This window comes from Diadema antillarum, unplaced genomic scaffold (assembly GCF_040938485.1).
Source record: "Diadema antillarum isolate AM-2024a unplaced genomic scaffold, OU_Dant_1.0 seq00000768_RagTag, whole genome shotgun sequence".
Classification (NCBI taxonomy): domain Eukaryota; kingdom Metazoa; phylum Echinodermata; class Echinoidea; order Diadematoida; family Diadematidae; genus Diadema; species Diadema antillarum.
In genome coordinates this window covers 2,039,131-2,055,234 of record NW_027271658.1, presented here as the reverse complement: position 1 = coordinate 2,055,234, position 16,104 = coordinate 2,039,131, and the positions used below count along the sequence as shown (strand labels likewise).

The window sequence follows — 16,104 nt, the reverse complement described above, 5'->3', positions numbered from 1 at the left end:
GTGACGTCACACTGTTAAGGTCGTACGACCAGTCGGATCGTATACCGTAGTGTGCAGCGGGCTTAATGTGTTTCACCTGCCTGTGAGGATTATTTGGTATAACAACTTCTAGTCACTACTCACTGTAGTTGTCTCTTTAATAATGTTTCATCACATTACAATTCCCTTTGTTGCGGACAATAAACATGTCTGTGAATGATAAATGGCAATACCATACCAGAGAAATCATTCTAACAACTGAGCAAATGCAGACCACTCAACATTCTCAATGTGTGTTCATTGGATCTACTTGATGTTATAAGGGCAAATTACTTGAAAAAAAAAAATATTCACATAGTTTATTTTGCTTCATTGTAATAGCAAGAATTGTAAATAGAGATATTGCCACATAAATATTGCATGATTTCATGACATGCTCATGATTTAGACTGATTTTCCTTGTACTTGTGTATTAGCTGCACCTTCTTACCAACATGTCTTTTAACCCGTTGAGGACGGCCTGATTTTGCTACAACATGCATTTCCCATAGACACCTGCCTTGCCGAAGTATATGCGGGACTCGTCCTCAACAGGTTAATGGAAAAAGGCTTTTCCAGCAAATACAGATGTGTACTGATTACCAAGTGTTTTTTATTCCTTTACATGGTTTGACATTAAAACAGATGCTGACCGATACCAACACTGATCGCAGCACCCCTCTCCATCTGGCTGTAGATAATGGCTATTTGGAAATTGTGTCATTGTGTGTGGAAAAAGGTAATTTTTCATCATATCTGAATTACATTCTTATATCTTTCATTCCCTTCTTTGTGTCATGCATGTGTGTACATTGTATGTGTGAGTATAAATAGTTGAAAGTAGCAAGCTCTCAACAATGCGGAGATGCACTTTTGTAATTAATGTCCATGTGTAAAGTGTTTACAGTAAGTTACCCAATTACAATTCATATTACATGTCTGGTTTAACTTGTATACAGATGTCATTGATTACATATTCAGCTTTTCTTTTTCTTTAAAGTGTACATTTTATGTTATAAAAAGATACCAACCGGAAATTTGAGTGAAACATAGTCATTTACATTGTACGTTTCAGTTATTACCTGTAAATTGTAAAATTGCTTCTAATCACTTGTTTTTGTGCCAGAGTGGCACTTGTATTTGTTTATCACTTCACTATATGACAGACTGGTTCATTTATGCTTGCACACTATCACTCCTGTACTGGCTGTCCCTTATTGCAACACACAGTTACCACTTTTTTTCCATGATGTGCAAAGTAGTCAGTGTTTCATCTTGACATAGAAGAAGTTAATGATTAATATGAAGAAAAAAAATACAGTAAACCTCGCTTAAGTCGACATCACATAAGTCGACAACTCGCTTAAGTCGACATGATAGAAAAGTCCTGAATTTTGCCTTTGTTATTCCTTGAAAATTTCCTCATCTTAGTTGACATTTATAAGTCGACAACTCGCGTAAGTCAACATGATTTTCATTGCCAACTGAGCTGAAATACGTGTTAATCCCCTCATCCAAGTCGACATAATTTTTCGCTCAAATTCATATCGCCATTCTCTGAAAAAGAAATGTTTCCCCGCTCCAATTCTCAGCATTACTACTCCCTGATTCCTCAGTGTATGGCGCGGTACTGTTCGTGCCACGCATCCATTGTCTGTATGCTGGAATAGAAAAGGCATGCACTCATTTACACTCCAGTATATACTACACGTAGTACCCAAGGTAGTTCACTTCTCTCTTTCTGAGTGTTTGTGTCTGTGTGTATTGTTTGGTGTGGGTCAGCATGATGCAACTCGCGTTGCAAACGTGGAGTTATTAAAGCTGCATGGTCCAATGAGGGTCATCAGGAAATTGTTTGTGAACAATTTTTTTGTCCCCGCCGAACGAGTTCGAGCAGGGGACTATGAAACGGGCTCCGTACGTGTGTGTGACCGTGTGTGCGTCCGTGTGTGATCAAAATGTTCAATTTGCTACTTCTCTGTCATTTATGAGCCAAGTTTGAAAATTTCAGTTGTGCCCTTTGACCTAGACCTTTGACCTATATTGTACATTTTGCTACAAAATACTACTCCTTCGCCATTTCTAACCCGATTTCGATTCCGTTTGCTTTATGTGATGGCACTAGGTGAGGGCTTCAAAATTTCTACACAGAATTTTGACCTTTGACCTTGATTTTTGACCTATATCATACATTTTGCTACAAAATGCTACTCCTTCGCCATTTCTAACCCGATTTCGATTCCGTTTGCTTTATGTGATGGCACTAGGTGATTGCTTCAAAACTTCTACACAGAATTTTGACCTTTGACCTTGATTTTTTACCTGTATTGTACATTTTGCTACAAAATGCTACTCCTTCACCATTTCTAACCCGATTTCAATTCCGTTTGCTTTATGTGATGGCACTAGGTGAGGGCTTCAAAACTTCTACACAGAATTTTGACCTTTGACTTCTTTGACCTTTGACCTTGATTTTTGACCTATATTGTACATTTTGCTACAAAATGCTACTTCCGGCGGGGACATATATTACGCACTGCGTACTTTCTACTTTTCCTTGTTTTTTTGCTTTTTGTTTTGTTTAAAATTACATGCATTGTACTGAGGGATGTACATTTGCCTTGTGAGCTAAGTCAAAAAGATTTTGTGTGATTACAATCAGTAACATGCACAATTTTGTCAAATATAGGCTACTTATATCACACCTCCTCTCTGCATACTCATTATTATAAATGATTGTTCATGCAGCTTCCAGGCATATGTTTATTACAGGTGATTTTGTTTATCCAAAAATGCAATGAGGTTCGATCATTATTCTCAAAACACACAAATTTTTTACGCCTAGGTCCTTATAGATATTCGTTATCCGAACATGAAATAGGCCTTTTCGTTAATCCAAATATTCTGATGTTAATTATTCCAAAGTGGGATTAGAAACCTGGGCCCGTTTCTAGAAACTTCACGTTTAATTAAATGCAACTAAAAAAAAATAAATGCAGGTGTATCAAATCACTTGCAACTTTGCATTTAAACGCAAGTGCGTTGCTGAAAAGACTGTTCCGTTTGATAATCATATGAAACTAGAAAATTGTACAAAACTGAAACTCATTTGCATTTAAACGCAACTCTGAAAATCAAATGCAAGTCCGTCAAATCACACGTTATGCTGAATAGACTTGTGTTTGATAATCATACTAAAGGAAAACTCAATTGCTTTTAAACGCAACTCTAAAAATCGAATGCAAGTCCATCAAATCACACGCAACGCTGTATCTAAATGCAAGAGCATTGCAGAATAGACTTGCGGTTTTCGTACAAAACTAGAAACTGCGTTTAAACGCATCTCTAAGAATCTATGCAAGTGCATTATTGTTGGAAAGGCTTGCATTATTTTTATTTTGTATGCAAAATTAAGATAGCAAGTGGAACTTTCGCCATGACCGAATGAACTTAGTAGCAGGGGAAAGACATCGCAACATTTACACGTTTCAAACTACCGAAACGCATGCTGCTTCACGAAATGTCAATGAAAGAATGGTATAAACAAACTGTTAACAGTTCGCTATGCTGAAGGTTTAAATCTCAGTCCGAAGTTTAATTAGTCCGACAACGGAAAGTGGTTTGTTTTTATGAAGGTTGGTTAATCTGAAAATAAGATGTCGTTGTCGAATTAACAAACTTTTCTTCTTCTTTTTTTCAGACAGGTCTGCGCCGTACAGAGCAGTAATGTTGCGAATCCTTTCAGAGTATGGCAATAAAAATTTAAGCAAAACAAATATGGCGACTTAGGGAAGGAAAATCATACATATTTCAACTCAGTCGGCGCTTGAAAATGATGTCAACAGAATCATACGAAATCTTACACATATCTTTTCAGCAACACACTTGAATTTAAACTGCAAAGTTGCAGGCAATTTGGAAAAATTTGTGTTATTGATTTTTCAAATTAAATTTAAAACGTAAAGTTTCTCGAAACGGGCCCAGGTTTCCAATTCCGCTCTCTCAAAATCTCTCTAGAGACTGGGTAATTGTGCATCGTCGTTACTATAAGATCCGCGAGAGATTTATGCATGAACTGAAATAGGATTGTTGCTAAGATAGAGTAGGCATGTTTCGACACCAAAAGGAGTTAGATTTGAATAGCGATCCGCGTCACAATCCAAATCTTTATTCTGTACAGGGGTAAATTAGTTTTCATTTATAAATTGACAAATTGTCGACTTACGGGTAAGTCGACTTTGCATAAGTCAACATGTTTTGCTCAGTTCCGATGTCCACTTACGTGAGGTTAACTGTAGTACACTCTTTACGACTATGAATTATTTTTGAGGCTATGTTGATAAAGTTATTTTTTGTTATCACAAATGACACAAGATAAACCTAAGTTGTCATTGTAATAAAGTTTTCTTGCTGTTCTCTCCTTGTCAGGAGCCAATGTGAACTGCCATCGTGACAACCGGAGTACACCACTTCACGCAGCTTGCATTGCAGGCCATCTTGAAATTGTCAAACTTCTCCTTGACAAGGGAGCCCACATCAATGCCTTCAATGCTGATAGGGCTACGCCCTTGTTCAGGGCATGTTCTTTTAACCGGTTTAAGGTTGTTGAATACCTCCTGGAAAAGTGAGTGTCTTTTCACGGTTTTTCAGCCACAACAAGATTATTTGCTAGTGTGCAATGTGATGGGCTTTCCCATTCAATGTTGTTTATGATATCATTTAGGGCTCCTGGATAACAATGAACATCAGTGTTCTCTGACATTCCCTTATCATCTGTCTATTCCCTGGTATGGTGTTTAGGGAATATCTGTTTTTCTGTTGATATACTTTGCTAATAAAGATCCACCAAAGGTTGAGAACATGGCATGATTTACATATTAATTTATGCATAAAATGCCTAAATACTGAGTGTCTCTTTAGATGTAAATTTTTCAATTACCCTAGGGAACATCTGTGCCAAGTAGGACATTTGTACTAAAAAAATGCAGCATTTACCCCCTTAGCAAGTCTACTAATTTGTGATTTTTGTGTTTTGGCTCTTCATGTCTGAATTCTTCTACTGGTTAAACATTTTTGTTCTTCTTTTCACACCTGAAAGCTGCAAGTACATGCAAGCCTACACTAGAAATAACTGTCATAATATATCTCATTTGATGAATCCTTCATTCTGACTGGTTGAAATGGGGGAGGGAGGGGAGATAAATTCAAGAATTGCTTTCATCCCTGCAGTACCTTACCTGCCCCATAGTACGTATACTTAACTGCCCTCTTATATGTGCACTGATGTATGGCCGAGCAAGTCATTTTTCCCTGCATTGTCATGCCACTCTTTCGTAGGATTGTAGTTTGTGAATACCTTGTATACATTTGTTTGTTTGTTTTTTATTGTTTGTTTTTATTGTTCCTTATTCCATATCTCAACACATAAAGAATTGAATGAATGAATTATTGAATACAACAAATAAGAGAATAAAGACATGAAATATGAAGAATTGTAGAAGAATTGCATGTAGAGTGTAGATTCCCAGAAGCTGATGCATATATTCTGATAAATGTCAATAGATGCAGGACTTGTGTGGCCTTTCTAATTCATGGCTGACTATACGTTTGTGTGTTTGTGTATTTGCATTACAGAGGTGCAAAGATTGAGAGCAGAGACAAAGACAACTTCACCCCCTTGCTCATCGCAGCTAGTAATGGTCATAGTGCCACCATACAGGTCCTCCTCAAAAATAAGGCCAACATCCAAGCTGTTGATAAATATGAAAAAACAGCTGTTTTCTGGGCAGCAGAGGAGAACCAGCCGGAAGCTCTGCAGGTATGGCATCACTTTCTGTCTCACACATTCCCCTGATTGTTGAATGATAATGACGGTGAAACAATATGTGACCCTGCATCACAAAATCAACAAAATGTCGCCAGACATTGATTTGCAGTTAAGAGCAGACTTTCAGCTTTAAAATGATGTATAACTCAAACCAAGTGGACTCTCATAACCTATCTAAGTATTAGAAAGAAGGCACACACTCTGGAAAAGTGTGTACTGAGAAAAGAGGTGCCGAAGTATACATTGTATTCAAGCTCTTAATTTTACCAGGCTGTGCTAGCTGTGCAGTGAATAAGACAAAAACCGGATGTAAAACACCATAGCAACAACAATGAAGGGATTACAAGATTAAGCTGAAATTGAGTATGCTTGACTAATACCTACTTTCAAAGCAGTAGCACCATCCTTTCAAGAGTTATTACAGTTGAAAGTAAAAAGTGCGTAAAGGATTTTTAAGAAATAAAAAGGGGCCTCAAAGACATGCCTGGTTACACTATTCTACAAAAAAAAAAGTGCTCTAGAAAAACTGCTGAAAATATGACTTTTTATGATCCCAACTTAAAAGTAATGTTGATTAAGAATTGCTCTTTCAGAAGATATGAAAAATCAAGATTAACTAGGTTGACCTGTTTCACCTATTTTTTTCTTTTTATTTCTTTTTTTTAAACAAAAAATGAAGAGGGCGCATGCCCCAGTGTGCCCCCCCCCCCCCCTGGACCGGCCACTAGAGTCCTCACATAAAACTAGGGCATGATACTTTTTTTTTTGGGGGGGGGGGGGGGGCTTAATGATGCATGGTAACATACACATCTATATAAACACTAGAGTGATATAATGTATTTTTGCTTGATTTGAATTTGGTTAATGTCTCTTTCTTGCTGTGTAGGAAACAACTCCTAAAAAAAAGATAATGTGTTTTGCATGCTGACTCTGCTTTGTGGGTTTGGTCAAAATTTGCACAAATTCTAGTCAATAACAGGGCTTAGGACAGACAACCTATAAGAAATGAATCTGTACATAAAATATCTATGCTATGCATGTCAACATATACTTCACAATTTCTGAAATGTCTACAATGATATCTCAGCTGTAATTTATTACTTTTCATTACATAGGCTCTTCTGAGCCATCGCATGGCAAAAAAAATGCTTGAAGTAAGTGATCGCTATGACAACACACCTCTTCACGTAGCTGCAGAGCATGGTTACCTTAGGATTGTGAAGGTGAGTGTAGCTGAATCATGCAATGTGTGATGCTTATAACTGTCCAGATAATTGACAATGCCTAACAAGTTGAAGCCTTGTAATGGTAATGCATACTTGCCAGCCGTTCCAATTTCTGAGGTTTTGAGACTATGAAAAGTGCAACTTTCTGATTTTTGGTATATTAACATTTGAAGTCAGGTTTTTAGAATACGATTATTCCATATGCATTCTTTCATTTTGTCATATGGGATTGTTATTCCAAAAGTTGTTGATCTTAATATGAAATAAGGTTCTTAACTCCAAATGTTTGTCAGTACTTGCCTTTATTTCATTTTCATATTAACGAACCCTTAGAATAACAACTTGGCTTTAGTTCTTTTTCTGATTAATGAACCTTATAAATGAGCCTTTTCTTTTTTTCTCGAATTAACAGTCCTTTGGAATAATGAATGTAATTTCATTTTCGAATTAACGAGCCTTCAGAGTCACAAAATTACCCAGTTTGCCTAGGGCTCCAAACAGGAGAGGCTTCAATTTGACACCCCTTTAATACACTAAATTGCTCTGTTATAAATTTGGAGCTGGACCAGGTAATCTGTGTTCTTCTGACACTGCATGCTATTATCTGCTAATATCCGCATTGTTACCAGACTTGGAGTTTGTGATCGCAATTCCACAACTACAAAAACACTCTGGGGTCAAAGGTCAAGGGTCATAGGTCAGGTTAAAATGCTAAAATTCTACTGTTCAGTGCTGAAATTACACTTTTTCTCCATACCATTAACATTATGCATAAACTTAATAAAACTGGGTATTACATTAATTACTATGCAATGATTTTGTAGGGAGATATTTTGGCCATTGGGTCAAAGGCTAATGGAAAATGTTCAAATGCCATAATTTTGGGTCCTGGGGTCAAAGGTCAGGTTGAAATGCTAAAATTCTACTGTTCAGTGCTGAACTTACACTTTTTTTCCATAACGTTAATATTACTCAATGCATAAGCTTAATGAAATTAGGTATTACATGCATTACAATGCAATGATTTTGTAGGGAGATATTTTGGCCATGGGGTCAAAGGTCAATGGAAAATGTTCAAATGTCATAATTTTTCCCATATTTTGAAAATGGCTCAAAGTATTGTCATGAAAATGGATATTACCAGTTAATAATTATTTGAAGAACTGTTGGCCATTGAGTTAAAGGTCAAGTGAAAATACTTAAACCCTGAAATACTCGCTCTTTTATGCAATTTATCCATCCATCTAAATGAAACCTAGTTCAAGGCTAGACTCTAGACCTAGTAGGAGAACCATGCATTATGGCGGAGGCGTACCAGTTGCCATAGCGACATTTCTAGTTTTCAAATATTTGATGCAAATACGTTCATAACTTTTTGAGTCATTTTGCAAACAGACAAACAAACCAATGCTGGCAAATACATAATCTTTTTGCCAGATTAATAGTTTGAAAGTATATGAAAAAGTGATCCACTATTTTTGACTTTTCTATCTACAGCTATGATGCTTAAAGGACAAGTTCACTTCATGTACATGTGGAATGAGTGAATGCAGCAATATCATTAGAACACATTCGTGAAAACTTGGGGAAAATCGGACAATCCGTTCACAAGTTATGAATTTTTAAAATGTCTGCTCAGTCATTGCTGGATGAGAAGACTACTACAGTGTATGATGTCACATGCATACAACAATATAAGGAAAACATAAAGAGAATTTCACGTATTTCTTATTTTTTGAATAAAGTGCACATATCCTTGACTTTTTACTGACGTATGTTATGGGTAGTATTATTCCCCCTGCCTTCTGAAAGAGACAAGTCAAGCGTTCTTTTATTATGCGAGAAAAGTGAAAATATATTGAATTTTCTTTTAATATGTTTTCTTTTTATATCGTTGTACATATGTGACATCACAAACTGTAGCAGTCTTCTCATCCAGCAGTGACTGAGCAGAAACTTTAAAAATTTATAACTTTTGAACAGGTTGTCCAATTTTCCTCAAACTCTCACTGATGTGTTCTACCAACATTGCTGCATTCACTCATTCCACATGTCTATGAAGGTGGACTTGTCCTTTAAAGTTCTGCGTGACTAGTATAGCTGACTTTATTGCGTGAAATTTCATTAAGGAACATAGCTAATCAGAAAAGCTCTGACCATTCCCAAACATCTTTAAAATAGCGGGAAAAACACAGACAAAACCCCCAAATTAAAGAATCTTTTCAAATCTTTTCTAAAATTGTAAACTAAAAGCAAAGCTATGGTAGTGCTATGTGTACTGCGTGGAAGTTACGATACTCGGTGAGCGCGAGAACCCCGGGTCTCTTGTTTTCTTTCTGGTCTGTAGTTCTGGAGAACAAAGTACAGTCACTCTATGTAGAATGCCACACTTCTTTTCTATGTACTACTGTATAGTTCTACGGATCTGTAGTGATTGCATGAGAAGAGGAACACTCAATTTCTCTAGTTATACCCCCGCCAAACGAAGTTTGAAGGGGGTATATAGGAATCAGCGGACGGTCGGGCGGTCGGTCGGGCGGTCGGGCGGTCGGTCCGTTGCAAATCTTGCGTCGCGAACTACTTCCTCAGTTTTCAACCGATTCCCATAAAACTTGGCACAGATGTGTGCCTTGGGTTGTAGATGTGCAAGACGTATTTTTTGACAGTACCCAAAAGTACGTTGCCATGGTAACGGCATATTATGGGCAAAAATGGGTACAAATCTTGCGTCGCGAACTCCTCCCACAGTTTTCGATCAATTTTTATGAAATTAGGTACAGATGTTCATCTGAATATGTTAATGTGCAAGACACATATTTCCGCAGTGACAAAAAGTGCGTTGCCATGGTAACGGCATGTTATTGGTAAAATGTAGGGCAAAATGCTTCATGGCAAAACTGCTTCATCAGTGTTCTTCCAATTCTCATGGAATTCATATTGAATGTTTGTCTTAGGATATAGGTCAGCATGACACATTTCTTGACAGTGACAAAAAGTATGTTGCCATGGTAACAGCTCACATATTATGAGCCAAAATGATGGAAAATTTTGTGTTGCAAACTACTTCCTCAGTTTTTGCCCAATTTCCATGAAACTTGGTACAGATGTGTGCCTTTGGTTGTAGATGTGCAAGACGCATTTTTCGACAGTACCCGAAAGTACGTTGCCATGGTAACGGCATATTAATGGCAGAAGATCAAGGAAAGATCTTGCGGATTTAACTACTTCCTCAGTTTTTTGACCAAAGCTTATGAAATGTTGTTTTGACCAAAGCTTATGAAATGTTGTTTGGCGGGGGTATAACCAGTCGCTGTAGCGACATTTGACAGCGACATTTCTAGTTTAATACTTCACTTTGCTATTTGTAAGGCAACGTTGTGAGAAGCCATGGGTGGTATTCTGAAAATCTTCCGAAGTTTCTTCCTAAGTTTCTTCTGAAGCTTCTTCCTAAGTTTCTTCCAAAGTTTAGGGAAAAAAAGATAGGAAGAAACTGTGGAAGATTTTCAGAATACAACTTAGAAAAAAATCCTAACTTAAGAAGAAATTTCTTCCTAGGAAGGATTTCAGAATACCACCCCAGTGCACCAACAGACATATATTCTGAAAGTTATATGCCCCCCCCCCCCCCCCATGATGGTTATGCTCCTCATGTCCTCCCAAACAGATTTTGCTGGACAATGGAGCAGACAGTGAATGGAAAAACGAGGAAGAGGAAGCACCTATACACTTAGCAGCCAAAAATGGACACACCTTGTGAGTATTAATGATAGATGTTTATTGTTTATGATGATGACACTGATGAGAGCTATTAATTTGTAATCCTCATTATCCAATCACCAATTACTGTGTATTCTTTACACAGGGCCGTCCTTCAAGCAATTTGTGCTATTTTTCCTTTGGCCCTGTTGTGTACGGACCACAGATCAATGAAGTGTGCCAGTAACTCCACATGAACAAAACAATTTTATTTGACCCATTGCTCCCACAATCCTCCCAGGACCTTCAGTGCCCCTAAATGAGATTCTTTTTTGCCCATCGACAAAGAACAAACAGGTTGGTAATCCACCAGTACGAAAGCAGTCAAGCATAACATCTTTGTCCCCTTTCGAGGGGACCAGTATGCATGACGCATACCAGAACACATGCTCTCTATCATTGCCCTGTTTGCGGCCTATCCTAAAAACCTTGTTTGATCATTCATTTATTGTATGTATTTGCAGCATTCAGGGTTAGACAGTTGCAGTTACTCTCTCACATCAACTCAAATTGACCTGTAAAGCACAATACGTATATGGGCAATTCCACGGTATGTAGGACACAGGTGCCAAAAATTCAAGATTATATTTGTTTCAAACACCATACATTTTCAGACAATACTTGAGTTGAAGTTTGAAGAATCATTATGTTTTTCAATTAAAGCGGCCATTTTGATTTTCAAAATGGCTGCCAAAATAGGCCTTTAACTCAGTGGTAAAGAGAGTGTATTGTCACGTAACTTACTCTCTGTATATCCACTTTACTATTAATCCAAACAATCTTTCATATGTATGCAGTTACCTGAGAAGTCTTTTACCACATGATAGAAAACAAAGCTGGTTGCTTTAAAGAATTTGATAAAAAATTTTGATTAGTTTGACAGTGATGGATGTAACGTCAGTTACCAAAAACAAGGAATTTTTAACTTTATTCATCAAAGAAAGTGAGATGTATGATGTAACTTGAGATTTCTAATGTATGCCCATATGCCTTCCTTCTAATACCAGAAATAAGGATACTTGGCATACTAGAGAGTCATAATGAACACTTCAAAATGTGTAACGTCAGTTACCGAAATGTCATACACCAGTATGTAACGTCAGTTACCATGACAATAATTATAATTGAGGTAAAATTTTTGACTTTAGGCCACTTCAGCACATCTGGGAAGTCAAAGAGTATCAACAAAGAGCAGAAATCCCTTTGATAGGGAATGATGTCATCACCATGGCATGTCCATGGATACATTTTGTTTTCATTTAATTTATTTTTGTAAATTTATTTATTCAAATCATAATTTATATCTTCTTCTTTTTTGGATTTAGCTTTTGATTTTCAATTCAACACAAGCTTTAAAAGGTTAAATCATCTGGAAGTTTAAGTTTACCAGATGCAATATATGCACTCAAATTACTACAGTACATTCACAGTCCTATGGGATGTTAAAGCTACCAAAGTTTGTAGGGCTAATCAATGATGTGGTTGCATGGTAAACACCTTTTCCATAAAAATAGCTTGTATACAGCTGTATACCAATAGTTTTATAATCTTTACTAATGATTGCTTTTGCTAGCATTTTTCTTTTTTTCTTGAAGCTTAGTGAAGTTTCCACCTCTAGGCAAATGCACAAACAGATCGATATATTTCTTCGCTTGCACTTACATTGTAAATGTGTGGTTTAGTTAATATGGCACATCTTAATTGTATTATGTACATAAGGCATGTACTGTAATTACTGTTTGAAACTTAACACTGATGTTGCTCAACATTTAACACTGATGTTGCTCAAAGAGAGAGGTGATTTTAGGGTTTAAAAAAAATGTTCATACTTGTTGATTGCTTTATTAAATTCATGCAGGGACATTTTGTAATACATGATACTTCTGAACAGGAAGAATCGTTTATACTGATCTAAGAATTCTTTCTTTGCAAAGTCCTATTTCTTGGTATCTGGGATGTATTTGCAAGCCTTGATACCAGTGAAAAGGAAAAGAAAAACAGTTATATTACTTCAAGCAAGGAATAAACCAATAATGTTCTTTTGAACAAAAAAAACAAAACAAAACAAAACAATGTTTCTTCGTGACAGAAGGATATTAAAAGTGCAACGCTTTTCATCTGAATCAATTGATGATGGAGATCATTTTTTTTTATTTGTGGCTCTAACAATGACTTGAAGGAGAAGGAGTAAAATAAAGAATTTAGAAAAGAAGAAATATATCACAGTAGAATTCATACATATTTATGCATATTTATGAGTTGATATATGTATGTGTTTTTTTTCCAATGACCTGATTTTTTTTTTCGCACACTAAAATATCTGTGTTGTGTAGTACTGAAGGGTATAATAGGTGGGGCATTCTGGGTAGAAACTTTCCTGTTCATTAAAAAAAAAAAAAAACCCTGTTATGTCAATATATTTGTACTTGGAACTGCTGAATCTAAATGACTCTGTGTAATCTCGTATTTGTTGAATAAGCATTCAATCTTAAGACAAATGTCAAGAAATATCATCTCGTGCATTTACATTATTTTTGCCCAACTGTGCTATGGTATGGGGGGGGGGGGGGGGGCTTGCCCCCTAAAGGCCCCATACCATTTGTGTCTTTATATTTTGTTTTAATTTGTTGCTAAGTAATTGCGTGGGATTGTTATTGGCATACTGTAGCAGTCATAACCTGTTAAATAAATTAGTTCTCTGTAAACCCCATAGCAAAAGTATGTGTAACGTCAGTTACTGACATGTTTACCTTTCAGTTTTCATAGAACACAAAGAAAATGGACTAATGTTTCATTTTGTTTGTGTGTTTGTAATTGATGAACCAGGGTATGATCCCATATCAAACAAATCATTCTGATAGGTCAGAATGATAAAATATCACAAAACTGTTCCCAATCATGATTTTGCATGTGTAAACCCTATGGCAAATGTAAGCGTAACGTCAGTTACTGTTATGCCTTCACTGAAATTGGCGTGGTGCTAAAAGGAAATATCTAAAGTGCACATTATTTTGCACACCTGTTCCTAAGAACCTAGGTGTATTGCCATATTAACCACATGAAGGCTAGAAGTCAGGGACATGAGATATTTCCAAACATCTGCACCATAATTTCCCATGTCCTTTTCCCGTAACGTCAGTTACCAACACATTTTCACTTGCTATGTGACAAGAGATGCAGTTTGAGAGAAAAAATTTCCACCTATTTCTTCATTCTCATGAACTCATTCATCAATGCTAATTGCAAGCCCAAGGTACTTTCATTCACAAAACTACAACGTAAACAATTTTATGAAAATCCTTACGCGTAACGTCAGTTACCCTGGAATTGCCCATATGTGTTTTAAATTGATCTAGGCATGTCTATACAGCCTTAGATATACTGATTAGTATCTTGCGAATCTACCAGCTTGAGAGGCTTCCTTTGGGATTTCCAGTTGTTGTTGTTTTTTTCAGGTAAAAGGCATTGAATGTGCTTGGTCCCAATTACGTAGAACAGAAATAGGAGTTGCTCGCACACATTAATAGGAAGTGAGAGTACTCTCTCACCTGATTGGGCATTTTCATCAATGAATGAAGATGCTCCGTCGCAAAGAGACACCCTGCCGCAAACCAGGATGATTAGTCTAGAGTGGGGCCAGATTTCTGGTGAAATATTGTGAATCACTACAAACTTCCTTCTCAGTTAAAATGGTAAAGAGTGATTCAACATCAAAACTGAGGAGGGACATTTCTCTTTCGCAGTGTCTGCATTTTAATGTATATAATTATCAGAACCGTTATTAACAATAAATCTTTTTTTTGTGACAGTTCTTTTGAAAATTATAACACTATTAGTGATACAATATTACATACAACCTCACTTTAAGTCGTATCCAAAGGGACCAGAGAAAATCCTCCAACTCAGGTGAGATTGACTGTACTTGTTTTTCTTTTTGCACAGGAGTTTGTTTTAATAGATTTACTAAATTGTCCATGTATGGGCAGCGATTTGGCTTAATCGGTAGCACTTTTGCCTCCCATGTCCCCCCTAGATAGAGGCAAAACACTCTGTTCATGGGATGGGACTTTAAATTGAGGCTGCATGGGACTGTGTGAATAAATTACGACTCACGCATATGAAAGATCCAAATAAATCTCTTCAAAATGCATGTAATATGTTTATGATTGCCCATGTGTGTGTGGCGATTTTGGCTTAGTCAGTAGCACTTTTGCCTCCCAGTCCAAATGACGCTGGTTCAATTCCCAAATATAGCTGATGTACATGTAATCATACCATCGCTTCTAGAAAGAGGCAAAGCACTCTGTTCCTAGGATAGGATATTAAAATGAGACCCCATGTGTGAGGAAATCATGACTCACGCATGTAACAGATCCAAATTCATTCATTCATCTCAAAGAGTAGGGTGCCAAGTGGATGAAGTGGTCCACCTACCTCCCCACACAAGAAAATGGTCAATGATGTGGACCGCTTGTGGTTGGTCCCAGGTGGCTAGCAGTAGACATCAAACATTATCAACCAGGCACATCGTGCCATACAAAGAAGAAGATTGTCCATATTTCCTTAATGAGCTCAAGGTATTCATGCTTTGTTTTGTTTATATACTATCTTCTTGCAATCACCAGGGTTTTTATGTTTCTTTAAATGAAGAAAATAAGTGATTCAGCTGTTTAGATGAGGCATTTGTCAGGAATTCTTCATTGCTTAAAAAAAAAAAAGTTAAACAGACTGACAGTTCCTTGCATGTCTGAAAGAATGCAGTAAACTTTGAACTTAGCAAGATTTAACCCTATTCTAACTGGGCTATTTGAGACCAAGTTTTTACTGGGGGGGGGGGTCAATTTGACCCCCCCCCCCCCCCCCCTTCAGATCTCGGCCGCCGATCGCGCGATCACCGCAAAATTTTGCCTGAACATAGAGCCGGATGTCAACTACAAGATACAATAGAAACATGTTGATTTTATATTTTTTAAATTTATAAATTAATTATGCAAATACAGTAAACCTCGGATAAGTCGACGTCGAGTGAGTCGAAAATCACTTAACTCGAAGCAAAATAAAAAGTCCCGATTTTTCCCTATGTATTTTCTCTAAGAAATATTTGGATAAGCCGAAGTACGAGAGTCGAATTTCGGCTGTGTCGAAGTAAAACATTCAGTCCCTTTTGTACAAAATACACGTAGTTTACATCACTTGAGCCGAAGAAGATTTGTCTGGCATTCTCATTACATTTAGAGGAGAACAAAAAATCGGCATGTCGCAGAGCCCCGTCCCTGG

The 16,104-nt window shown here is 37.0% G+C and overlaps 1 protein-coding gene across 1 annotated transcript in view; it reads left to right on the top strand.

Annotated features, from left to right (window-relative positions):
• LOC139738779 (transient receptor potential cation channel subfamily A member 1 homolog) overlaps nt 1–16,104 on the top strand; it is a 203,286-nt gene that overhangs the window by 80,232 nt on the left and 106,950 nt on the right. Inside the window, 5 exon segments of the mRNA XM_071649416.1 lie at nt 664–757; nt 4,447–4,642; nt 5,653–5,836; nt 6,961–7,068; nt 10,736–10,824. Coding sequence (XP_071505517.1) covers nt 664–757; nt 4,447–4,642; nt 5,653–5,836; nt 6,961–7,068; nt 10,736–10,824 — 671 coding nt within the window.